The sequence below is a fragment of the Microcebus murinus genome, chromosome 9 (genome assembly GCF_040939455.1).
Source record: "Microcebus murinus isolate Inina chromosome 9, M.murinus_Inina_mat1.0, whole genome shotgun sequence".
Taxonomy (NCBI): domain Eukaryota; kingdom Metazoa; phylum Chordata; class Mammalia; order Primates; family Cheirogaleidae; genus Microcebus; species Microcebus murinus.
In genome coordinates this window covers 99,383,321-99,411,172 of record NC_134112.1, presented here as the reverse complement: position 1 = coordinate 99,411,172, position 27,852 = coordinate 99,383,321, and the positions used below count along the sequence as shown (strand labels likewise).

Sequence of the window (27,852 nt, the reverse complement as noted above, 5' to 3'; positions counted from 1 at the left end):
TTTCCCCTGAACGTTATCAACTCACTATAATCTGGTTAACAAAGTATCACGGGCCAAGATTGTACCTCAGTGTCCTCATCTTTTACAAATGGGGGTAATAACAGTACCTACTGATGATTAAGTAGGTTATTAAATATAAAGCACTTAGGGTAGTGCCTGACACATACTAAGCACTGTTAAGTGTTAACTATTATAATCATTATTTCTTAATTACACGGCTGCAAGAGTGTTAAGGATAAGAGAACTGAGAGAGTGCCAACCTCACAGTTTTGCCCAAGTAAACAACAGATACAGCTGTTGGAAAGTGAGTTTTTTTAAAAAAATACATTCCAGTAAATGACTTAATAGATTGTAAACTCCATCCAGGCATGCCTCCTATTCTGTGTAGTATTTCCAGAATTTAACTATCTCTTTTTCATATATAAATATCTTTCTCATATATGTGTCTCTGTCATACACACACAGTATATATATTATATATTATGTAATACATTAATATATAAATGGACACTCGATAGCCAATAATAATAGAATTCTCCCACTCCAAAAAAAGAACTTGACAAATCCATATTTTTAAAAATCTTTTAAATTTTACTTCTTCTTTTTTTTTTTCCAGAATTAACCATGACTCTTAAACACAACCAGAGGCTTTTAACCTAAGAATGGACAAAAAAAAGCCTGCTTGCTCAGTAAATGTATTTTTAATAGTTAAACAAATTAAGTGCATACTGCTAGTTTTACTTAGTAATAACGAACCGAAATTTATGACACAAATGAAAACAAAAGCTCCAGGAGTCCGTCCAGGTCTCCAAGGAGACGGAAGAGAGCGCTGTGGGGGACGCCGGAGCCTGGGTCACGTGGGCAGGGCACTCCCCCTACGGCGCATGCTCGCCGCCTCCGCGGCCGAGGCCCGGCGCAGGGCGCACGCGCGCGGACTGGCGGGTCTGACTGGCTGTGGGGACTGCGCAGTCGCTAAATGGCGTTGGTGGCGGGAATGTTGAGTTTGTTGTGCGCCGAGCCTTCGTGGCGATGAGTAGTGACTTCCATAAAGCCGAGTCTGGGACCGAGGTGAGAGTCGTCGGGGTGCGAGCGAGGGAGACGAGAACAGGGCTGCTGGCGGGCGAGGGGCGCTGAGGGAACCCGGAGGCCTGAGAGCACCTGGGCGGCGCGGCCTGGCCGGGGTAGACTCAGGCACCGGCGGGGCGCGGGCGGGCCGGGGGGCCCGCGGCGTGGAGACGGCGCTTCGCTCGGTCCCTCCCTCGCCTCTCACCTGTGCCCAAGAGACAGCCCTTTGGGAGCCGCGAGTCCTCCGGGGTGGGCGGTCCAAGCGGAGGCGGAGAAAAGTCGTTCCTGATAGATGGGAGGACTTAGTACAAGCCCAGATTGACGTAAAATACGAGGAAGTCTTTACTCGCGAGGATATTGTCCGAAACCTGTCACACTGTCAGACACGTAAGCTATGCGAGAGTAGCTAGGAAAAGGGAGGGGTCGCCAGTTGGCGCATTTATAGCTTTCTACAACAGGTGGTATTCTGAGTAGGTTGTCTCATGTTCTCCCTGTAGTAGTCCACGTTGCCTCTGCTTATGGCATCAAGCCCTCGCTACCACGGTATACAGTTGCAGCCTAAGTATCTCTAGAGCCACACAAACCATTTGATACCCTGCAAGAATTTATTCAGGAATCGAACCAGCAAGTGTCAAGCGTTCGCTGGTTAAGGGATACTAGTAAAGCCAAAGACGACAATCTCTGCCGTTAAAGAACTAGTAAAGGAGGCTCGGCTGCCTTAAGAATTACAGTAGGTGTACAAAAACATGCCGTCCAATAGAGGGGCGGGCATCGTGGAAGGCTAGCTGCAGGAGGAGATGACTGAGCTGGCGTTTTAAGAACCATGTGTAGTGGTTGGCAAGGGGGGAATGACATTTAAAGCGGAGACAGTTGCAAATACGTGGGTTCTGAGGATCTGCTATGTAGGTGAGGGAGAGGAAGCAATTTTTAAAAAGAATCGGTAATTTTTTTTTTTCTGTAGCGAGCCAGATAGTAAATATTTAGGCTTTGCAGGTCATGCTGTCTCTGTCACAACTACTCAATTCTTCTGTTCTAATATGAAGACAGCCATAGATATATAAACAAATAAGCATGCCTGCGTTCTAATAAAACTCTATTTTTAAACTTTTGGATTTGGCCTATTGGCCATAGTTTGACAACCTCTGCTCCTAAAGAGTAGATCCTTTTTCCCTTTAAGTGTCTTTGGGAACTGTATGGCCTCTGCTTAATTTGGACACTATTTTCTTTCTTTGCACATTCATCTACTCTGTGGGTTCCACTTGGAAGTATTATGTTGAGGGCTATATCTGAAGTCATAAGCTAACCTCAGAAACTGAATAAGCTACTTTAAAATTTTAATTCACTATAACTACCTTATAAAATAGTTAACCTTTCTTGAGAATAGCAAGGAAAAGACACTTCATACAGGGTCTTCAAGAAAACAAAGTTGCAAAGAATATTTTTTTTAACAGATTCTAGGGATGCAGTTTATGGTAAGCCAGATAATGGGTGGGAAACATAATAAGCCCTTGATTTAAAGAAAGCAAGATAAATAAATAAATAAAATGAAGAACAGCATTTCTCAATCTGAAAATTTCCAGTAGAACAACCCATTTTTACCTTGTTTTTGCACAGTAGCAGTGAGGTTTTTATTTTTATATCTCACTGAGATTATTAGAAAAGATTCTGTGATTGTGGTTGTATTTTGGTATTATCCACCAAAGGACTTCCTTTGCATGTAGTTGTTAAATAATGGTGTACTTTGCATTTTCTCAAAAATGCTAATATGTCTTGAGTTTAATAGAAAATTGGAAGTGTCTGTCCAGTTTTGGTTGTTATGTACAGCAAAGCATACGTTTGCTTTTTAAAAAAAAAAATTTAAGAGGGTGTTGCTTTGTTGCTCAGGCTGGCATACAGTGGTGCAATCATAGCTCACTGGAGTTTTGAACTCCCGGGCTCAAGCAAACCTCTCACCTCAGCCTCTTGAGTAGCTAGGACTTCAGGGACCTGCCACCAGACCCAGCTAATTTTTAAAAAATTTTCCGTAGAGATAGAGTTGTTGTCTAGAGTGGTCTCAAATAGGAATACCTGGCCTCGGGCAATCCTTCTATCTTGGTCTTCCAAAGTGCTGGGATTACAAATTTGTGGCGCTGCTCCTGGCCCTTGTTTTGTTTTGTTTTTTCAAACTGACCAGCCCCATTATAATCATTATTAAAGCAGTTCATACAGCAGAAAATTGCAGTAGTATCAAAGTGAAAAATAGGAAACTTCTGTACCCACATTGTAATTTCACAGGGCTAACCCTAACTTACGAATATTGTACATTTTTTCAGGAAGTGTGTAGTGACATTTTGGAGGCTGAGGTAGAGAATTCTGGACTGGAAGTTCAGAGACCTTGGTTCTAGTCTTGGCTCTGTCAGGAACAAGTTTTGTGATTTTGGATATCATTAAACTTTTGTAAAACAATGGTGGTAGAGTATGATTTCTCAGTTCCTTTACAGCTCTATCTCAAGAAGGTGGGTTCTTATACTTCTTTGTATCCTTTGCACTAACCACAGTATCTGCATAGTAAACAAGATAAATATTTATTGATAATAATGGCTGATTTTCTTAGGAAGAAAAGCTACAGGGTGGCCATTTTGCCAAAGGCAAATATTAAATAAGACAAATATTTAATATTTTATTAAAAAATAATAATTTGTTTTGTGAAACTACAGACTTTTATTAATAGAACAATACCTATCCCCTTCTGTTTTTGTTTCCCTTCTTACCTAGAATAGAATCCTCGCTCTATTGTTACAACTATTTCATTATAATTGTCATCAAATTCCTTGCCCCTGTGCCTTTAACGTACTCGCCTAACCATGGTTAAACCCAGCTGTCCACTCAGCTGAACATTACTGGAGAAAACTGCAACTAAGCTGACTGATTTAAGTTCATAATCATCAAACTCAAGTGGACACCCAGTCCAGCTATATGTCTCTAGTAATTCACTTTATAGGCACTGTGGCCTACACCTGTAATCCCAGTGCTTTGGGAAGCTGAGGCTGGAAGCTCGAGGTCAGAGGATCACTTGAGGTCAGGAGTTCAAGGCAAGCCTAGACAACATAGTGAGACCCTATCTCTTCAAATTAAAAAAAATTCCTTAAGGACAAGAATTGTGTCTGCAGTATATATATATATCCCCAGCACCTACCTCAGTTTCTGGAACACAGTTGCGTGAAGTTTTTACCAATAAATATCTGTATAATTTGCAAGCTATATATTAATACTCCAATAATGCTGCTGCTGCTGCTACAAACATTTGAGACACCTTGTTGGCCTTAGAGTGTCAACTAAGAGAAATGGTTGAAAGAAGTCAGATGATTGCCTAGACAGGACCTCAGATTGGTTTGATCCTTAGCTTAATTGGTCTAAAAACTCAGTTTAGTCCCTGTACTCAGATTTGATTAGATTCAGTGATGCTGAGCTTATATAGCAAAGTAGAAAAATTCCAGGCTTTGGGAATCAAAAAGATTTTGGTTAAATCCTGGCTCTGGCTTTACTAGTTTTCTCATCTGAAAACAGAATAATAAATAGGGTTGATGTTGGCTGGGCGTGGTGGCTCACGCCTGTAATCCTAGCTCTCTGGGAGGCCGAGGCGGGCGGATCCTTTGAGCTCAGGAGTTGGAGAGACCAGCCTGAGCAAGAGCGAGACCCTGTCTCTACTATAAATAGAAAGAAATGAATTGGCCAGCTAATATATCTAGAAAAAATTAGCCGGGCATGGTGGTACATGTCTGTAGTCCCAGCTACTCAGGAGGCTGAGGCAGAAGGATTGCTTGAACCCAGGAGATTGAGGTTGCTATGACTTAGGCTGACGCCACGGCACTCACTCTAGCCTGGGCAACAAAGCGAGACTCTGTCTCAAAAAAAAAAAAAAAATAGTTCAGATCTCGCAAACTTAAGAGAAAAAACAAAAAAAAAAAAAGAAAAAAAAAATAGGGTTGATGTGAAAAGTAAAGGAGATAATGTATATAAAGAGTGTACTGCTGATACCATAAGAAGCACGGATAGTAGCTATTATCAGATAGCTATTGTTATAATAACAAAACCTAGCAGATACTGATTTTCAATCCAAATGCCAAATCTATTAATTTACAGTATTAGTGAAGCTGTCAAATAGACTAAACTTGTTGTGTCCACTGTGTATTCTTTTCCTAGTTAGGAAATTCTGCCTGAGAAAAGTTGCTTAGGGAATCAAGAAAAATAATTGAATTATTAATATCATAATGGCCACCATCACTGAGCTCTGATTGCCTGATGTGTTAATCTTTCCTAAAAAGGTTACACTGTCATGTCAGGCAGAGCTTATTTGGGTTCCCTTTGCCCTAGGGAACTTTTCCCCTTTACCTTTCTTTTTTTTTTTTGAGACAGAGTGTTGCTTTGTTACCCAGCCTAGAGTGAGTGCCCTGGCGTCAGCCTAACTCACAGCAACCTCAAACCCCTGGGCTCAAGCGATCCTCCTGCGTCAGCCTTCTGAGTAGCTGGGACTACAGGCATGCACCACCATGCCCAGCTAATTTTTTGTATATATTTTTAGTTGGCCAATTAATTTCTTTCCATTTATAGTAGTGATGGGGTCTTGCTCTTGCTCAGGCTGGTTTCGAACTCCTAAACTCGAGCAATCCACCCGCCTAGGTCTCCCAGAGTGCCAGGATTACAGGCGTGAGCCACCGCGCCTGGCCCCCTTTACCCTTAATAAAGTATTCTTTCCCTTCTGTGGGTTGACTATATCTTACTTATTTTGACTCAGTCCTTAAATATGGACTACATCATTAATTTTAATTTTCGGCCTGGCGCGGTGGCTCACGCCTGTAATCCTAGCTCTCTGGGAGGCCGAGGCGGGCGGATTGCTCAAGGTCAGGAGTTCGAAACCAGCCTGAGCAAGAGCGAGACCCCGTCTCTACTATAAATAGAAAGAAATTAATTGGCCAACTAATATATACAAAAAATTAGCCGGGCATGGTGGCGAATGCCTGTAGTCCCAGCTACTTGGGAGGCTGAGGCAGGAGGATTGCTTGAGCCCAGGAGTTTGAGGTTGCTGTGAGCAAGGCTGACGCCACGGCACTCACTCTAGCCTGGGCAACAAAGCGAGACTCTGTCTCAAAAAAAAAAAAAAAACAATTTTAATTTTCTATAGCAGCCAGGTCTATGTCAGATTTTGGGGGGTACAGTAGTACTCCATTATCCATGGAGGATACGTTCCAGGACTCCCAGTATATCTCTGAAACTGTAGATAGTACCAAACCCTGTATGTGCTATGTTTTTTCCTGTGCAGCAATAAGCAGGTATACAGCATGGATATACGGGACAAAGAGATGATTCACATCCCAGGTGGGACTGAGTGGGATGGTGTGCGATTTAAAACTTATGAGTTGCCGGGCGCGGTGGCTCACGCCTGTAATCCTAGCTCTCTGGGAGGCTGAGGCGGGCGGATTGCTCGAGGTCAGGAGTTCAAAACCAGCCTGAGCAAGAGCGAGACCCTGTCTCTACTATAAATAGAAAGAAATTAATTGGCCAACTGATATATATATAAAAAATTAGCTGGGCATGGTGGCACATGCTTGTAGTCCCAGCTACTCGGGAGGCTGAGGCAGGAGGATCGCTTGAGCCCAGGAGTTTGAGGTTGCTGTGAGCTAGGCTGACGCCACGGCACTCACTCTAGCCTGGACAACAAAGCGAGACTCTGTCTCAAAAAAAAAACAAAAAAACTTATGAGTTGTTTATTTCTGGAATTTTCTGTTTAATGTTTTTAGAATGTGATTTTTTTTTTTTTTTTGAGACAGAGTCTCGCTTTGTTGCCCAGGCTAGAGTGAGTGCCGTGGCGTCAGCCTAGCTCACAGCAACCTCAAACTCCTGGGCTCGAGCGATCCTTCTGCCTCAGCCTCCCTGGTAGCTGGGACTACAGGCATGTGCCACCATGCCCGGCTAATTTTTTATATATATATCAGTTGGCCAATTGATTTCTTTCTATTTATAGTAGAGACGGGGTCTCGCTCTTACTCAGGCTGGTTTTGAACTCCTGACCTTGAGCAATCCGCCCGCCTCGGCCTCCCAAGAGCTAGGATTACAGGCGTGAGCCACAGCGCCCGGCCTGATTTTTTAATTCTATAAATAATTCTTATAATTTAAGAACTGAGTCTAAGGCCGGGCGCGGTGGCTCATGCCAGTAATCCTAGCACTCTGGGAGGCCGAGGCAGGTGGATCGCTCAAGGTCAGGAGTTCGAAACCAGCCTGAGTAAGAGCAAGACCCCGTCTCTACTAAAAATAGAAACAAATTAATTGACTAAAAATATATACAAAAAAAAATTAGCCGGACATGGTGGTGCATGCCTGCAGTCCCAGCTACTTGGGAGGCTGAGGCAGGAGGATCACTTGAGCCCAGGAGTTGGAGGTTGCTGTGAGGTAGTCTGATGCCACGGCACTCTAGCCCGGGCAACAGAGTAAGACTCTGTCTCAAAAAACAAAAATAAAATAAAATATTTTGAGCAACGTTAGTAAGAGTAAACAATTGGAGTAACTTCCCAAGTTAATCATTCTAATGAAGATGTTATTCATTTGTATATATTTGTTTTGTTTTGTTAAGACAGAGTCTCATCTGGCTCTGTTGCCCAGGCTACAGTATGGTGGCATCATCATACCTCACTGCAACTTTATCTCCTGGTCTCAAGTGATCTCTTGCCTCAGCCTCTTGTGTAGCTGGGACTATAGGCATGCCACCATGCCCAGCTAATTTTTGTATTTTTTGTAGAGATGGCAGTCTCAATCTTGCTTCAGGATAGTCTCAAACTCCTGAGCTCAAGGGATCCTCCTGCCTCAGCCTCCCAAAGTGCTAGAATTACAGACATGAGCCACCGCACTTGGCCTGTATACATGCTGAACAGTGATTCTTATACTTTTTGGTCTCAGGACTGCATTACACATTTAAAAATCACTTAAGATTCCAAAGAGCTGTTGTTTATGTGGGTTATAGGTGTCAATGAAACTGAGGAATTAAAAATTTTTAATTGTTGGGGGGAGGGGGGGAAATGGGCATTTATTGAAACCTTAAAATCTGTACCCCCATAATATGCCAAAATAAAAAAAAATTAAAAAATTAAAAAAAAATTTTTAATTGTTTATATTTGTGTACAAATGACAATAATAAACCCATTGTATATTATCATAAATAATATATATTTTTATGAAAAATTGCTACATTTTCCTAAACAAAACTTAGTGAGAAGAATGACATTGTTTTGCATGTTTGCAAATCTTTTTAATGTCTGGCTTAATAGAAGTTAACTGTGTTCTTACTGCCTGTATATCCACTCTATTAATATTACAATATATATTATTCTGGTGAAACTATATGGAGAGGCCAGGCATGGTTGATGATGCTTGTAATCCCAACCCTTTGGAGGCTGAGGCGGGAGGATCGCTTGCGGCCAAGAGTAACATAATTGCCCAGCCTGGGCAACATAGTGAGATCCTATCTCTATAAAATTTTTAAAAAAAATTAGCCAGAGTGATGGTACACACCTGTAGTCCCAGCTACTCAGAAGGCCAAGGCAGGAGGATTCATTGAGCCCAGCAGTTAGAGGTTACAGTGAGCTGTGATCATGCTACTGCAGTCCAGCCTAGGTGACAGAGCAAGACCCTGCCTCTTAGTTTGAGGCTGAAGGCAGCGCTGGTGTAAGTCTCAGAATCTGAGAATAGGGAGTTCCTATATCCAAAGGCGGTGGATGTTCTAGTTTAAGAATAGAGGGATTGGGCCGGGTGTGGTGGCTCACGCCTGTAATCCTAGCACTCTGGGAGGCCAAGGCGGGCGGATTGCTCAAGATCAGGAGTTGGAAACCAGCCTGAGCAAGAGCGAGACCCCATCTCTACTATAAATAGAAAGAAATTAATTGCCCAACTAATATATATATGGAAAAAATTAGCAGGGCATTGTGGCACATGCCTATAGTCCCAGTTACTTGGGAGGCTGAACCAGGAGGATTGCTTGAGCCCAGGAGTTTGAGGTTGCTGTGAGCTAGGCTAATGCCACAGCATTCACTCTAGCCTGGGCAACAAAGTAAGACTCTGTCTCAAAAAAAAAAAAAAAAGAATAGAGGGATTGGATGATACGCATCTGCATTGATGTGGGCAGGTTCTTTTTATTCATTTACTGATTCAAATGCTAGTCTCTTAAAGGAACACCCTAATAGACACACCTGGAAATATTGCTTTACCAGCTATCTGGGTGTCCCTTAGTCTAGTCAAGTTGACATGGAAAATTAACCAATACAACTCCTTCAGGTTTGATAAGTCACTAGAAGGACTCTCAGAATTAACTGAAAACTGTTATAGTCATAGTTATGGTTTACAACAGCAAAAGGATACAGATTAATGTCAGCCAAAGGAAGAGACATGATGGGACAAAGTCCAGGAGAGTTCCATATACAGAGCTTCCAGTTGTTCTCTCTCAGTGAAGTGGACAGTGCTAAATTCTTCCAGCAACAGTGGATAACAACAGATAGAATATTGCCAACCAGGGAATCTCAACCAAACTCTGGTGTCCAGAGTCTTTATCGCAGCTCTGCCCTGAAGACATAGTCTACTACCTACATAGCTGATCTTAGCCTCCAGCCCTTTGAGAGGGTGGACTTGATACCACATGACCCAAAGCCCCCAAGGGAAACCACATTCTTCAGACTATCTGGTGTGGCTGAAGGCCCCAGGTAAACAGAGATACTTTTTTTTTTTTTTTTTTTTTGCAATCACACAAGAGGAGGTTTATTTTCTGGCTAGCCAGGGTCCAAGCCCCAGAGCACCAACGCAGTGGCCACTCTCGCAGGCAAGGACCCCGACCGGAACAACGGCATGCCTTTTATCCCCATGGTGCACAAGCTGCGCACAAGCCGACTACGCATGGATCATGCGTTGACCTTTAAAATGATTGGTTGCCCACTATTGCCTTTTGAAATAATTGGCGGGTTGGTTGCCCTCTATTGCCTGATGGGCCAGTGCTTCAATGACCTCAAGAGATACTTTTATTAGGCAGGACATTCCAAGGGTTTAGAGATTACCTCCCAGAAGCCTAGGGCAAAGGCCAGACCTCTTTTTGGGAAAGGTTAAGTTATTTACTACACAGGATGTTCCCATGTCATCACAAAGAATATTTTTAAAAATATACTCAAGGATCACAACTTAATAAAACTATTCATTTTTATTGCTTCATCAAAACATTCTTAGGTAAAACTGGTTTTGTTCTACAGTGAGTGAGTGGTAAAAAAATACGATGTGCACTAATACATTTCGATGCCACTGCCTAGATTGTGCTGGACGTCAGCAGCACTTTTACCCACTATTGCTTTTATGCCATCAGTGTAAATGTCAACATAGTCAGAAAGGCAAATAATATGTTATATTTTATTTTAATATTTTTATGAAAATAGTTTTTACCATGGGCATGCCCTTAGATACTTTGCTATAACTCTATAAGCACTCTATTTGTAGCTTTACCTTGTTTTGTAATATAATCTCATAGAGCAGTGGTTCCCAGCCTTTTGCTACCAGGGGCCGGTTTCATGGAAGACAGTTTTTCCATGGACTGAGGATGGGGCTGCTGAGGTGTCATAGGTGGCAGGGGAGTGTGGCAGGGAGCTCAGGTGGCAATGTGCAGCATGTTTCCTAATAGGCCATGGACCAGTAATGGGCTGCGACCTGAGTGTTGGGGACCACAGTTCTAGAGGACCTAGACTGCACTACAGGTTCTTTGAGGGTAGGTTGTCTTCTCTGTCTTTATGGTCTCCATTCTACCTAGCACAGTGCTTTGTACATACTTGTTGAGTTGATGTCTAGAACTTTTTCATTGCTTCAGGAAATCTTTCCAAAACTTTTGATTAGGTCTTTTTTTTTTTTTTTTTTTTTTTTTTTGAGACAGTCTCACTCTGTTGCCCGGGCTAGAGTGCCGTGGCGTCAGCCTAGCTCACAGCAACCTCAGATTCCTGGGCTCAAGCAATTCTGCCTCAGCCTCCCAAGTAGCTGGGACTACAGGCATGTGCCACCATGCCTGGCTAATTTTTTAAATATATTTTTAGTTGGCCAATTAATTTGTTTCTATTTTTAGTAGAGACAGGGTCTCCCACTTGCTTAGGCTGGTTTCGAACTCCTGACCTTGAGCCATCCTCCTGCCTCAGCCTCCCAGAGTTCTAGGATTACAGGTGTGAGCTACTGTGCCTGGCCTTGATTAGGTTTTTTAAAAACGCAAATAAAGGGTGACCTCTTCTTCCTCTCTTTTGTGATATACTTTTTTTTTGTTTTGTTGAAAGGTTGTCAAATCTGTACAGATTCTCTAGAAACTTGAGAATCAGCTTTGATTACATTTGCCTCATTAACATTTAAATCAGTCACAGAATTCTGCTTCCTGCCATCCTGACTACTTCTGTCATGGTGCAGGTACTCCTCCAGACTGGTGTGACAGACTCTAGCCTTCTCTCCATATCTAGTTTTACTCTCTTCAAATCTATCCCCTGGTATCCACCAAGACAATCTGTTTGAAATGCAGATAATAATAGCTCACAGTTATATAGTGCTTATTCTATGCCAAGCACTCTTTAACATATTTAATCCTCAACTTTATGAGGGATGTATGTTTGTTATCCTTACTTTGCAGATCAGAAACCTAAGGCCCAGAGAAGTAACCTAGCAGGTCTGATTCCAGAGTCCCAACTGTCTACTCTTACCTGCACTAGACTGCTGCTCACTGCTTAGCTTCAAACCTGTTCCTCTTGTCTTCAAGCCAAAGATAAGCTCCTAAACATGGCATCCAAGACTTTTCATCTCTGGCTTCTGCTCTCTTTTGGGACTTCTCTTATTTCATGCTACAAGCTCTGGTGATTCAAATCCTCTTGTATTAATAGTTTACCTACACATAATACTGTTTCTAGCCTCTGCACTTTGGGTGCTGTGTCTTATGTGCCTGGTATGAGGCCCCCTTCACCTCATGGGTTCCTACTTAGCTTTTGAGACGCTGCTCAAGTGCTAGCTCCTCAAGGAACTTTTCTTCCACCTTTTTCCTTTGTTCTCTTCCCTTCCCCCCAGATAAAGAGCTGACAAAACAGGGTGTCCCAAAAGTCGCCATACATAGGGAAGATGGGAAATTGTAGCTAAATGTACCTGTGTTTACAAAATGTTATAGAATTTTTCATTTGTAGTCTCCATACAAAGAAAAAATCTTGTAATAAATATTTTGTAAATTACAAACATATTTTATAGCCCTAATCCCAATAACTTTACAAATATAGAAGTCTCCATACAAAGAAATATTTTGTAATGAATATTTTGTAAATATAGGTACATTTAGCTACAATTTCCTGTTTTCCCTATGTATGGCAACTTTTGGGGCACTCTATAGAACAAGTGTCCTCAAACTACGGCCTGTGGGCCACATGCGGATGTTTTTGCCCGTTTGTTTTTTTACTTCAAAATAAGATATGTGCAATGTGCATAGGAATTTTTTCATAGTTTTTTTAGAACTATAGTCTGGCCCTCCAATGGTCTGAGGGATAGTGAACTGGCCCCCTGTTTAAAAAGTTTAAGGACCCCTGCTATAGCATAGGGCAGACAAAGCAGATAACTGTATATCAGGCAAAAAGTAAGAAGTACAGTGAGAAAGATAATTATAAGGTATAAGGAAGGAAGCTGGTGTGATGTCTCACATTTGCCAATCCTAGCACTTCAGGAGGCCAAGGCTGGAGGATCACTTGAGGTCAGGAGTTCAAGACTATCCTGAACAACATAGCGAAATCCTATCTGTACAAAAAATAAAAAAAATTAGCCAGACATGGTGATGCATGCCTGTAGTCCCAGCTACTCAAGAGGCTGAGGCAGGAGGATCACTTGAGTGCAGAAGTTTGAGGTTGCAGTGGGTTATTGTTGCACCACTGCACTCCATCTTAGGCAACAGAGCGAGACCCTGTCTCCAAAAAAAAAAAAAAAAAAAGGTATAAGGAATGTAAATGTTTTGCATTTAGCAGCATGTCCTATATCCTAATCCAGACTATCCAGTTCTTTGAGGGCACAGACTCATTTTATACCGTCAGTATTTGTTTCATAAACAAAAAGTGAAAAATTTAAGAATAAATTAACACAATATTTCTCCTAAACAGTATTTCATATTTCCCTCCAAATCCTCAAAATTATGGATTCTTTCTTTTAGACTTTTGGAAAATTGTATACATGTAAATTTCTAGGATTTTGTATTTTTTAAGTGATGAGTTTTCCTTCTCTCTTTTTTCTTTTGTAAGCTCCTTGCCCGACTTGAAGGTAGAAGTTCCTTGAAGGAAATAGAACCAAATCTGTTTGCTGATGAAGATTCACCTGGTCATGGTAAAACACAACCTAAAATGAAAATATAATGACATAAATTAACTTTTATAAAACAAATCGTTTTTCACATATTCCTACCAAGAAGTTATAAAGGTTAAATTATATAATTAAAAACTGAGAAATAGATCATGACAACTGAGCCAGATGAGATGAAGTTTGGCTTATCTGTAGTAAATCTTCAGGTTATACATTGACCTCCCTCTTTGATCCCAACACACAACATTTATCGAAGTTTTGTTATATTTTATGTTTTACTCTTTCTTTTTTTTTGAGAGAGTCTCGCTTTGTTGCCCAGGCTAGCGTGAGTGCTGTGGCATTAGCCTAGCTCACAGCAACCTCAAACTCCTGGGCTCGAGCGATCCTTCTGCCTCAGCCTCCCGAGTAGCTGGGACTACAGGCATGCACCACCATGCCCGGCTAATTTTTTATATATATATCAGTTGGCCAATTAATTTCTTTCTATTTATAGTAGAGACGGGGTCTCGCTCTTGCTCAGGCTGGTTTTGAACTCCTGACCTTGAGCAATCCGCCCGCCTCGGCCTCCCAAGAGCTAGGATTACAGGCGTGAGCCACAGCGCCCGGCCTGTTTTTGGTTTTTTTAATGTAGCAACTTTATAGACATAAAATTCACCCATTTAAGTGTATAGTTCAGTGATTTTTAGTATATTCACACCTTTGTGCAACCATTACTATAATTGATGTTAGAACATTTGCATCACCCCATAAAGAAACCCATGTCTGTAGTTGTCACCCTTCATTTTCCCCCATGTCCCTCAGCCTTAGGCAAATAATCTACTTTCTGCCTCTCTAGATTTGCCTTTTCTGGACATTTCATGTAATTGGGATCATACAATATACGGTCATCTGTGACTGTCTTCTTTCACTTTGCATAATTTGTTGGAATTGCATAATTCAATGTTCATATTGAAGTGTGTATTAGTTCTTTTTATACTGTTGAATAATATTCATTGTTTGGGTATACCACATTTTGTTTTATCTGTTTGTTAGTTAATGCGCATTTGGGTTGTTTCCTATTTTGGGCTATTATAAATAATGCTACCATGGTTATCTCTGTACAGGTTTCTCTGAAGGTGTTTTCAGTTCTCGTAATACCTAGGACAAGGATTGCTAGGTCATATGACAACTCCACATTTAACCTTTAGAGAAACTGCCAGACTCTTTTCCAAAGTAGCTTCACATTTTATTTGCCACCAGGAATGCATGGTGTGATCGTTCCAATTTCCCCACATCCTGGGAATAATTATTGTTTGTCCTTTTGATTGAAGCCACCGTAGTCAGTAAGGAGTGATACCTCATTGTGGTTTTTGATTTACTTTCTGTGATGGGTAATGATGTTTAGCATCTTTGCATGTGCTTATTGGCAATTTCTATACCTTTGGAGAAATGTCAGATCCTTTGCTTATTTTAAAAACTGGGTTATTTGTCTTTGTGTTATTGAGTTGTAATGTCCTTTATTTATATATTGTAGATATGTCTCTTCTCAAATATATGATTTTGCAAATATTTTCATCCATTCTGTGGGTTGTCTTTTCACTGTTTTGGTGGTGTCTATTGAAGCAAAAAGGTTATGATTTTCAGTGAAGTCTAGTTTGTCTAATTTGTCTGTTGTTCATGCTTTGGCAGCATATTTAAGAAGCCATTGCCTAATCCAAGGTGGGGAAGCTTTACAGTTTCTTGTTGTTACTGTTTTCTGTTTTTGTTCTTTTCTGATTGGAGAACATGCTTCTGTGATTTCAGTCTTTTTTTTTTTTTTTATTATTTTTTTTATTTTTTTTTTTGAGACAGAGTCTCGCTTGTTGCCCAGGCTAGAGTGAGTGCCGTGGCGTCAGCCTAGCTCACAGCAACCTCAAACTCCTGGCTCAAGCAATCCTGCTGCCTCAGCCTCCCAAGTAGCTGGGACTACAGGCATGCGCCACCATGCCCGGCTAATTTTATATATATATTAGTTGGCCAATTAATTTCTTTCTATTTATAGTAGAGACGGGGTCTCGCTCTTGCTCAGGCTGGTTTCGAACTCCTGACCTCGAGCAATCCGCCCGCCTCAGCCTCCCAGAGTGCTAGGATTACAGGCGTGAGCCACCGCGCCCGGCTTGATTTCAGTCTTTTTAAGTTTATTGAGACTTGTTTTATGGTCTCACATATGGTTTATTCTAGAGAATGTTCAATGTGCAGTTGAGAAGATTGTGTATTCTCCTGTGGTTAGGTGAAGTGTTCTGTTGAAAGTCTTCTGTTTCCTTGCTGATCGTTTGTCTTGTTCTATACATTATCGAAGGTGGGATATTGAAGTCTCCAAATATTGTTCAATTGTCTGTTTCTCCCTGCAGTTCTATATGGCTTTGCTTCTTGTATTTTGGGGCTACATGTATTCATGTTATTATGTCTTATTTCTAGTTGACCTGTTTATCAAATGTCCATCTTTGTCAACTCACACACATTAGGATGGCTACTGTCAAAAAATTAGAAAATAACAAGTGTTGGTGAGGATATGGAAAAATTGGAACTCTTGTGCACTGTTGGTGGGGTTGTAAAATGGTAGAACTATTGTGGAAAGTAGTGTGGAGTTTCCTCAAAATATTTTTTTTTCTTTTTTTTTTTTATTTTTTGGTGAAACCTTCAGTCCAATCAAAATATTAAAAATAGACTGGGCATGGTGGCTCATGCCCAGCACTTTGAGAGGCTGAGGCAAGAGGATCAATTTGGAGGCCAGGAGTTTGAGATCAGCCTGGGCAACATAGTAAGACCCCCATCTCTACAGAAAAGAAAAGAATTATCCAGACATGGTGGTGCACACCTGTAGTCCCAGCTACTAAGGACGCTGAGGCAGGAGGATCATTTGAGCCAGGAGCCCAGGCTGCAGTGAGCCATGGTTACACCACTGTACTCTAACCTCAATGGCAGAGTCAGACCCTGTCTCTAAAAAACAATAAAATAAAAAATACAACTACCTGGAGATCCAGTAATCCCACTTCTGGGGATATTACTCAGCCTTGAAAAGGAAGGAAATCCTGTCACATCTTACAACATGATGAAACTTGAGGACATTGTGCTAAAGTAAAATAAGCCAGACACAAAAAGAGAAGCTACGTGATTTCACTTATATGAGGTATCTAAAGTAGTTAAATTATTAGAAACCAATTAGAACAGTAGTTACCAGGGGCTGGGAGAGGGAAGAAATGGAGTTGTTTAATGGGTACAGAGTTTTAGTTTTGCAAGATGAAAAAGTTCTGGAGATCTATTTCACAGCAATGAGAATATACTTAATCCTACCAAACTGTACATTTAAAAGTGGTTAAGATGGGTAAATTTTATATCATGTATTTTTTTTTTTGAGACAGAGTCTCACTCTGTTGCCGGTGCTAGAGTGCCACGGTGTCAGCCTAGCTCACAACAACCTCAAACTCAAACTCCTGGGCTCAAGCAATCCTCCTGCCTCAGCCTCTCAAGTAGCTGGGACTACAGGCATGTGCCACCATACCCAGCTAATTTATATATATAAATATATATATATATATATATATATATGTATATATATGTATATATATTTATGTATGTATGTATGTTGTCCAGCTAATTTCTTTATATTTTTTTAAAGTAGAGATGGGGTCTCCCTCTTACCCAGGCTGGTCTCAAACTCCTGAGCTCCAATGATCCTCCTGCCTCGGCCTCCCAGAGTGCTAGGATGTTATGTGTTTTTACCACACACAAACACACAAAATCTCTTTGTTTCTAATAACAAGTTTTGTCTTAAATGTCTGTTTTTTTTTGTTTTTTGTTTTTTTTTTGAGACAGAGTCTCGCTTTCTTGCCTAGGCTAGAGTGAGTGCCATGGCGTCAGCCTAGCTCACAGCAACCTCAAACTCCTGGGCTCAAGCAATCCTCCTGCCTCAGCCTCCCGAGTAGCTGGGACTACAGGCATGCGCCACCATGCCCGGCTGATTTTTATATTATATATATTAGTTGGCCAAATAATTTCTTTCTATTTTTATGGTAGAGACGGGGTCTCGCTCAGGCTGGTTTTGAACTCCTGACCTTGAGCAATCCACCCGCCTCGGCCTCCCAGAGTGCTAGGATTAGTGAGCCACCGCGCCCGGCCTAACTGTCTGTTTTGTCTTCTAATAGTGTAGACACTTCCACTCTCTTTTGGTGACTGCTTACATAATTTACCTTATTCTCTCTTTTTACTTTTAACTTTTGTGATTTAAGAATTGTAAAGTGTGTTCATTGTAGATAACCTATAGTTGAATCATTACATTCTGCCAATCTCTGTCTTTTGATTGGACTATTTAATCTATTTATAATTAGTGTAATTAACCATTTGCGCTCACTTGCTTTTTTCTCGATTCCTTTATTCTGCTTAGGATTTAATTTTTTAAATACCCCAGATTTTACAAAGTGCGGCAGTAGAATAAAAAAACTGGAGTTTCTTTTCATACAAACTTATTTATTTGGATTTTTTTGTATTTCACATTATTGATATATTCAAAGAGTAATTTTAATTACTCTTTAATCTCTAATTTTTGCTGTGTCGAGTCACACTTGACATCTTAGTGCAAAGAGTTAATGATAGGATAGAGTTTTTTTTTTATTTTTTATTTTTTTATTTTTTAGACTGAATGGGTCTGTGGAAAGGATAGAGTTTATGACTGATATTTTGTTGTCTGTTTTTTTGTTTTTTGGGTTTTTTTTTTTGAGACAGAAAAAAATTTTGTTGCCCGGGCTAGAGTGCTGTGGCGTCAGCCTAGCTCACAGCAATCTCAAACTCCTGGGCTCAAGCAATTCTTCTGCCTCAGCTTCCTGAGTAGCTGGGACTACAAGCATGCACCACCATGCCCGGCTAATTTTTTCTATATATCTTTAATTGACCAGTTAATTTCTTTCTATTTTTTAGTAGAGACGGAGTCTCATTCCTGCTCAGGCTGGTTTTGAACTCCTGACCTTGAGTGATCCTCCTGCCTCGGCCTCCCAGAGTGCTAGGATTACAGACGTGAGCCACCGTGCCCAGCCTTGCTGTCTGTTTTGTATATCTCTTATGTATTTTATGTTTCTCTATTTCTCCTTTCTGTTTTTTTTGTGTGTTCAATATACCATTATTTTCTTTTTTTTTTTTTTTTTTTTTTTTTTTGAGACAGAGTCTCACTCTGTTGTCCAGGCTAGAGTGAGTGCCGTGGCGTCAGCCTAGCTCACAGCAACCTCAAACTCCTGGGCTCGAGTGATCCTTCTGCCTCAGCCTCCCGAGTAGCTGGGACTACAGGCATGCGCCACCATGCCCGGCTAATTTTTTATATATATATATCAGTTGGCCAATTGATTTCTTTCTATTTATAGTAGAGACGGGGTCTCGCTCTTGCTCAGGCTGGTTTTGAACTCCTGACCTTGAGCAATCCGCCCGCCTCGGCCTCCCAAGAGCTAGGATTACAGGCGTGAGCCACAGCGCCCGGCCTATTTTCTTATTATTTCTTATATTTTAAGTTATTTTCCTAGTGATTGTCCTGGGATTACAGTTAACATCTTAATTTATAACAATCTATTATAGTTTGGATTAACACGCCCTTAATTTCAATAGTTTATAAAAAATTTTGTGGCTGGGCATGGTGGCTCATGCCTGTAATCCTAGCACTCTGGGAGGCCAAGGCGGGAGGATTGCTCAAGGTCAGGAGTTCAAAACTAGCCTGAGCAAGAGCGAGACCCCATCTCTACTAAAAATAGAAAGAAATTGATTGGCCAACTAAAAATATATATAGAAAAAATTAGCTGGGCATGGTGGTGCATGCCTGTAGTCCCAGCTACTTGGGAGGCTGAGGCAGGAGGATCACTTGAGCCCAGGAGTTTGACGTTGCTGTGAGCTAGGCTGATGCCACGGCACTCTAGCCAGGGCAATAGAGTGAGACTCTGTCTTAAAAAAAAAGAGACTCTTGTCTCTCTTCCCTGCTTTGTACTGTTATAAATTACATCTTTATGCATTGTATGTTGACTAACACATTTAATATTATTACCGAATTAAAATAATTAAATTTATTACTTAATACTTAAGAATAGTTATTTTTAAAATCTGATTATGAAAAAATAGATACAAATATAAAACATATTTAAACTGCCTTTTATATTTACCTATGTGGTTACAGTTACCTCACTTGGATTTGAGTTACTGTCTACTGTCCTTTCATTCAACCTGAAGGACTTCCTTTAGTGTTTTCTTTTTTAAAATTTTATTTAAAACATTTTCTTATAGAGACAGGGTCTTGCTTTGTTGCTTATGCTGGCCTTGAACTCCTTGGCTCAAGCCATCCTCCCACTTCAAACTCTTGAATAGCTGGGACTGCAGACACATGCCATGTGCCTAGCTTCCCATTAAAATTTCTTATATGGGCAGATTTGTTAGCCAAAACTATCAGTAATGAAAGATAAATTTTTTTTTTTTGAGACAGAGTCTCGCTTTGTTGCCCAGGCTAGAGTGAGTGCCGTGGCGTCAGCCTAGCTCACAGCAACCTCAAACTCCTGGGCTCGAGTGATCCTTCTGCCTCAGCCTCCCGAGTAGCTGGGACTACAGGCATGCGCCACCATGCCCGGCTAATTTTTTCTATATATATTAGTTGGCCAATTAATTTCTTTCTATTTGTAGTAGAGACGGGGTCTCGCTCTTGCTCAGGCTGGTTTTGAACTCCTGACCTTGAGCAATCCGCCCGCCTCGGCCTCCCAAGAGCTAGGATTACAGGCGTGAGCCATAGTGCCCGGCCGAAAGATAAATTTTGATCAAATATGTTAGACAAAAAGTGAGCTGTCTTCGTAGTCTCTTTGGGGAAGGATATTAAGTATACCTTATGAAACTGACATTGATATGTTAAGACAGATTTGCAGCACAACTTTTAGAATATTGTAGAAACTTTGAAAAACAACATCAAGTTTAGTCACTAACAAAAAAGTTTACTTAAAACCACTGTAGCTCCTATATAGCTACAAAACTAGTTAGATGAATACTCCATTGGAACAGTAGCAGATAGAAGACTGAGATTATAAGGATTATTTATCAATGACAGTAGTTTATCAGAAATTGTGGTAGAAAAACTTAAATTGAAACAGTAAAAGATTTAGGGGTTATAGGCATCTCTAATGCTGTTGTAAACATTTTTAATGCTTTTGTAGATAGTAATTTTTCAGTACCATGTACCAACTTGTTACTTCTTCAATACAGTAATAATTATAATCTGCAAATTCAACATATTTGTTATATAGTTAGAACATTGGTACCAAGATGATATATTTTTTGGCTTTTTCTTTCTTTTTCTTATTTTGAAGAATCTTTAGATTCATAAACTCTTTCTGACAATCTGTTACCCAAACTCTTTACAGCATTATATTTGTAAGAGTAACTGTCAAGGCCAAACCATCCAGATTTTCTGATTTAGTTTAATATTTTCAAGTGCCAAACCTTAGGGATTTTTTTTTTTTTTTTACTACAAGTTGTCACGTTCCATACTATGGCTGGACAAGGGTGCTATTTTTTTTAACAGCTCACAGGGACATATAAGAAAAAAAGTGAAAAGGACTATGTCCCCTCCAGATAACATATATGATTGTGATTTTTGATGATAATGATTAAACAGTAAATGTTTATAAAATCAGTAAAACTGGTTTTAGTTCATCATTAAACATATTTGTAGGGAATTTAGTTCAAAGATCTTAATGCTGATATTCATGTGTAACTTGCAAGTTTGCAGATTTTACTTCCCTGGTTGTTATAAACTATTTTATTTATTAATTTTAATATATATATATATATTTTAGTAGAGACAGGATCTCACTCTGTGGCCCAGGCTGGAATGCAGTGGTGTAGTCATAGCTCATTGCAGCCTCCATTTCCTGGGCTCTAGCGATCCTCCCCCCTCAGCCTCCTGAGCTAGGATTATAGGAGCTGTACCACCATACCTGGCTAACTTAAATGGCTTTTATACCTACTTTGCTATTAATTTATAAAAGGAAAGAGTGTTATCTGCCTATAAATTTATAAAAGGAAAGAGTGTTATCTGCCTATAAATTTATAAAAGGAAAGAGTGTTATCTGCCTATAAATTTCTTGACCAGGGATTTAACCGTGAACTGTCATACTTTGCTTCAGTTTCATTTGTGCCAAACCAAGCATCTAAGGACACATACCTTAATATGTGGATTTCTTTCTTAATGTGTGGATTTAGAAAACCTTGTTAAATCATATAGGTAAATGCTTTTGAGTACATAGTCTTTTGAGTTATGCTGAAAGATGGTTATGCTCACCAAGAAAATACTTAGCAGAGTTTTCATTATTTTCTTATTCTGGGAATTCCAGAATTACCCAGAGATATCTCACAGTTACTTTCTGACCAGTATCATGTATTCTCTTTCCTAATGGAGTCCCTTCCTTTACACCACAGAATTTATTTCTTTACCTTAAATTATCATTTGACCCTCTGGTCCCATGAAACTGCTGAAACTGCTGAATATTTTACCTTCTTTTTTTTTTAAGACAGAGTCTCACTTTGTTTCCCAGGCTAGAGTGAGTGCCGTGTCGTCAGCCTAGCTCACAGCAACCTCAAACTCTTGGGCTCAAGCGATCCTCCTGCCTCAGCCTCCCAAGTAGCTGGGACTACAGGCATGCACCACCATGCCCAGCTAATTTTTTCTATATATATTTTTAGTTGGTCAATTAATTTCTTTCTATTTTTAGTAGAGACGGGGTCTCTCTCTTGCTCAGGCTGGTTTCGAACTCCTGACCTTGAGCGATCCACCCGCCTCAGTTTCCCAGAGTTCTAGGATGAATTTTTTACTTTTGAAGTAATGAATATTAACCACACAGTCCATTTTCCAGTTGCTCATGTATTCCCTAACTTCCTGCAGTCTGATTTCCATCTTTGCTATACCTTTAAAAGTGGTGACTTTCCCGTATAATGCCTTTTTACTTTATCTTCCAAGAATTTCAGTTTTTGAAGTTTGACTCACAAATATGTTAAATGTGCTTTGCCAAATACACATTTGCTGCTCTAAGGTCACTATTTTGGGCCATTTTTGGGATCTTTTCCCTACCTTTCCCTGCCATTCTTTCATTTTTTGACTTTTTTGCTACATTTATTATTATTTTGGAGTTTCATTTTCTTAAAAGCTTCTTTTGTGCCCTGTGATGTTTTTCCTCTTTATTATTCTCTTGAATCTTACATCCTAGTGGTTGTAGGATGTTTTTATTTTGTGACACTTAGAGATAATCAAAACATACGATTTTGAAAGCTAAATTCTTATCAGGATGCTCGTGTACTGTGTGAAATAAAAATTTCTACTTTGTGTATGTATTTGATTTGTACAGGTACTTCCAAGCCTACTTCTGAGAACTTATAAATCACTACATTAGGTTTATTCTTCAGTACTGAAGACCTGGCAAAACTAAGCACCTCTTAGTCTCTGGAGGCAGGCGCACACAGCACTGGACAGTTCAATCCTATTTTTGCTTCACCTCCTGTGTTGGTCCCTATGCCACACCTAGGTCTAGGGCCTTCATACCTGCTGGACTCCACAACCAAAAGCCACCATCTCCTGCTACTCCCAACCCCACACACACCTATTATTCCCTACATCTGCTCCCTTTCAAAATGGCATGTTCCAAAAGTAATTGTAGGCTTTTAACCCTCACCATTCAAGACTTACATTTTCATTCTAAAGATGGCTTTCAAGAGGATCTGAAGAAGTAATCTGGGCTGCCCGTGGTGGCTGTAATCCTAGCACTCTGGGAGGCTGAGGCGGGTGGATTGCTCAAGGTCAGGAGTTTGAGACCAGCCTGAGCGAGAGCGAGACCCCGTCTCTACCAAAAATAGAAAGAAATGAGCTGGACAACTAAATATATATATATAGAAAAAATTAACCTGGCATGATGGTGCATGCCTGTAGTCCCAGCTACTCGGGAGGCTGAGGCAGAAGGATTGCTTGAGCCCAGGAGTTGGAGGTTGCTGTGAGCTAGGCTGACACCACGGCACTCTAGCCTGGGCAACAGAGCAAAACTCTGTCTCCAAAAAAAAAAAAAAAGTAATGTGATGAGGTACATTCAAAAGATACTGTGTGCTGAGGAGAGAATAGTCAAGTCCCAACCTTAAAGAAGCTAACAGGAAATATAATCAAGTAACTAGCCAATGATTAGTTAGCATGATAAATGTGATGGTGGGGGATAATAGACTTTCCTTTTCCTACCTCAGAGTGTTATTAGGATCAAATAAGATTTATATGAAGAAGGCTTTTTCAGGTATAAAGCACTTTATTCAGGTTAGTTGCTGCAGAGAAGAGAGGGAGGATTTTGTACAGTCTGCTTATTGGTTTCCCCATCTTGTGTTTCTGCCTGGTGCATTGTGTCCTACAGACTTAATCTTTCTAAACTGTTTTAACGTTCCTTTACCACCATTAATACTGGTTCTATATTAAGTTTTTTTCATCTAGTGCATGTAGTTTATTCTGTTTCTATAACTTAGGGCAGTAAAAGAATTAATATTGAGGGGGAGAGGTTTTAGCTTAGTTCCTCAGTAATATAATAGGAGAGGGTAAACTGAACATCTGGGTTGAATATATATAGGTTTAGTTACTGTGTTAACTTTTTTTTTTTTTTGAGACAGAGTCTTACTCTGTTCCCCAGGCTAGAGTGCCGTGGCGTCAGCCTAGTTCACAGCAACCTCAAACTCCTGGGCTCGAGCAATCCTCCTGCTTCAGCCTCCCAAGTAGCTGGGACTACAGGCATCCGCCACCATGCCCAGCTAATTTTTTATTTATATTTTTAGTTGGACAATTAATTTCTTTCTAATTTTAGTAGAGACGGGGTCTCGCTCTTGCTCAGGCTGGTTTCGAACTTCTGACCTTGAGCAATCTGCCCGCCTGCCTTGGCCTCCCAGAGTGCTAGGATTACAGGCATGAGCCACCGCGCCGGCCTGTGTTAACTTTTAATATAAGTATTGATGAAGAGTTGTTAATATGAAAATAGTTTTACTCCTTGAGGCTGGAATCATTTTTTTTAATTCTTTTTTTTTTTTTTTTTTTTTGAGACAGAGTCTCACTTTGTTGTCCAGGCTAGAGTGAGTGCCATGGCGTCAGCCTAGCTCACAGCAACCTCAAACTCCTGGGCTCGAGTGATCCTTCTGCCTCAGCCTCCCGAGTAGCTGGGACTACAGGCATGTGCCACTATGCCCGGCTAATTTTTTATATATATATATCAGTTGGCCAATTAATTTCTTTCTGTTTATAGTAGAGACGGGGTCTCGCTCTTGCTCAGGCTGGTTTTGAACTCCTGACCTTGAGCAATCCGCCCGCCTCGGCCTCCCAAGAGCTAGGATTACAGGCGTGAGCCACAGCGCCCAGCCTTTTTTAATTCTTAAATAGAAAATTGCAACTTGTAAGAATATGGTAGAAATTGGCTGAAGTTGTATATACTACCTTATGATATGGTGGCAACTTGCTAGATTTCTTATACATTTTTTGTGAATGCTCCGATATACAATGGTTTGTTAGTAATAATAGGAAATAAAGTAACTGAATTGCTAGGCTGTAATTTGGTTGGGGGTCTAAGAATCTACATTTATAATATGGTGATTCCAGTCAAGTGCTTCAGCCATAAATTAGTAATAACAAACTAGTAAGAATTGGAACATCACTGTTTAGAATAGATTTTGAAAAGCTCTGGAAGTAGGATGATTTTTCTCAGGTGTTGTATTATTTAACTTGTGCTGTCCTCAATTAAAGAGCGTTGCTGGAACTTATAAAGAAAAAGATTTGGAACCTTTTAAGTTCAAAATCTTTAAAGTTGGTTTGTTCCAATCAAGCAAGCCCATTGAGGGGGAGGGCAGGTCAGAGTAGTTGACTTTGATTTTTAATGCTAGGAAATTAATTTATAGTGCATCTGGACACAGTTTCAAGAGATATTCAAATAGCAAAGAATAACTGAAGGTAGTTGGGGAAAGTGTAAGGGTGTTCTCAGCTGAGGGATGCTGTTGACATTTAGGGCCTGAGAGCCTAGAAGTCCAACTTAGTGGTTTACCGCGGTAGAGGGTTATTGTCCTCACATCCTAGGTGATATAAGAGGCAGGCTGTGCACATGACCAGTGTGGGGTTCCATATTGTTATCCAAGACCTGGGCACCTTCTGTCTTCCTGCCTCACCACCCCGAAGGCACCTTTCATCATCACTGTTTCTAGATGACTGCTTCACCTCCAGAAAAGGGAGCAAGAAAGCAGAAGTGGCCCTTACGTAGGAAATCAAAACCTAGTGATCCCTACCAGACATCACCTTGCCTCTCATTGGGTACAACAGTGTTTGTTACCAAGTAACCTCTCTTTGTAAGGGAGACTAAGAAGAATAGTTTTTAAGGTGGACACATTGCTTTCTCCCTCAAATTATGGTTTTATACTTTATCAAAAGGGGCAGAATGGATATGGTATAAATCAACCCCCAGAAATGGTATGTGCCACAGTAACCAGTAGATCTTTGAAAGGCCCTGGATCTGTGATACTTATTCTTAACTCTCTAATATCACCTGTTTAAGTGAGAGTGTGCATGGAGCCATCCCGAGGGTATTCCTCTGGGCTCTTCTCAACCCTATCACTCTGTTTTTAAATTTTTCTTGATGTTAATTAATTGCCAGCTCCTTTCTCAGAGGTGAAATATAATGATTCACTTTTAATTTCCTTATTTATTTCTGTTTGCTTATACAGGTACACTTTGACTAATGGATATAGATTTTCTTTCACATTCTAGTAAATGTTTTTTAAACTTTGTTGCAGACTTTTCAGTTTGTAGCCTTACTATTGAGTTGCTGCATTTTGACTGACATTTTTAAATCTCATACAGGTTATATTCTTGAATTTCATGGTCCAGAAGGAACAGGAAAAACAGAAATGCTTTATCATTTAACAGCAAGATGTATACTTCCGAAATCGGAAGGTGGACTGGAAGTAGAAGTCTTGTTTATTGATACAGATTACCATTTTGATATGCTTCGGCTTGTTACAATTCTTGAGCATAGACTATCCCAAAGCTCTGAAGAAATAATAAAATACTGCCTTGGAAGATTTTTTTTGGTATATTGCAATAGTAGCACCCACTTACTTCTTACACTTTATTCACTAGAAACCTTGTTTTGTAGTCATCCCTGTCTCTGCCTTTTGATTTTGGATAGCCTGTCAGCTTTTTACTGGATAGACCGTATCAACGGAGGAGAGAGTGTTAACTTACAGGAGTCTACTCTGAAGAAATGTTCTCAGTTCTTAGAGAAACTTGTAAATGAGTATCGCTTGGTTCTTGCTGCAACAACACAAACTATAATGCAAAAAACCTCAGACTCAGTAGAAGGGCCTTCTGCCTATAAACGCCCATGTGATGTGGATGTAGACTACAGACCCTATCTCTGTAAGGCATGGCAGCAAGTGGTAAAGCACAGAATATTTTTCTCCAAACAAGATGATTCTAAAAGCAGCAACCAATTTTCATTAGTTTCACGTCGTTTAAAAAGTAACAGTTCAAAAAAACATTTTTTTATTATTGGAGAAAGTGGGGTTGAATTTTATTGATATATATCATAAAATATACCTTTGCAGGATATTATTCAAGTCTTAAAAAGTTTTCTTTAAGCTAAAGTGATTTGATTGTAAAGTTTTAAACTCTAGGGGAATTAACATAACAGTATTTCTATACAAAATGGATTTCTTAAACTAGCACAATAAAACTTCAGACTATTCTGTTTCTAGGCTGTTGAAGATGAATCAAAGTGATATTAACAATTAAACTTTGTATTAAGCTTTTTAAAAACTAAATAATATATACATATTTCAGCCTAAATAAAATGAACTTTTATAACTTTGTGTCACATTTTTGGAATTCAGTTAAGTATTTGTTTAAGAAAGTTTAAGTGCATTTCTAATCTCTTATGTAACTTCTGGGATTTTGTAAAATGTTTCCGTAGAGCTGTTTCTTCTATATCCCATAGGATGAAAACAAGGATATACCTACTCATCTGTCTTTCACACCAAAAACTATGGAATGCCAGAGCATTTTGATCTGAATTACACTGAATTTGAAGATGAAGTTGCATTATGGTTGGGTTTCTGTATAATTTTTAAAACACAGGGAAATAAGATATTCACAAAGAACTCTGTGAAGTTTTGAAATGTTTTGAAATATTCCTCTCCTCCTCATTCAGTGCTAGACAAATGCTGAAACTCTTAGGACTGTATGTTACTACTATTTTCTTACCTATCAGACATACCTTGACATGAACTGAATCATTTCCAACTGAGACCTGGGCAGTGGTAGTGAGAATGGGGAGCATGTAGTTCATGGGGATACAGGGTAATGGACTGTGGTGGAGGAAGGCCATTTTAGGAGATCCATAATATTTATACAAT

At 40.0% G+C, this 27,852-nt stretch overlaps 1 protein-coding gene across 1 annotated transcript; it reads left to right on the top strand.

Moving 5' to 3' along the window:
* The first annotated feature begins 611 nt into the window (after positions 1 to 611).
* On the top strand, positions 612 to 27,304 carry XRCC2 (X-ray repair cross complementing 2). The gene is made up of 3 exons (XM_012786236.3): positions 612 to 1,068; positions 13,359 to 13,440; positions 26,300 to 27,304. The coding sequence occupies exons 1-3, from the start codon at positions 1,030 to 1,032 to the stop codon at positions 27,016 to 27,018; spliced, it is 840 nt and encodes a 279-aa protein (XP_012641690.1). The 5' UTR covers positions 612 to 1,029; the 3' UTR covers positions 27,019 to 27,304.
* Positions 27,305 to 27,852: the final 548 nt, after the last annotated feature.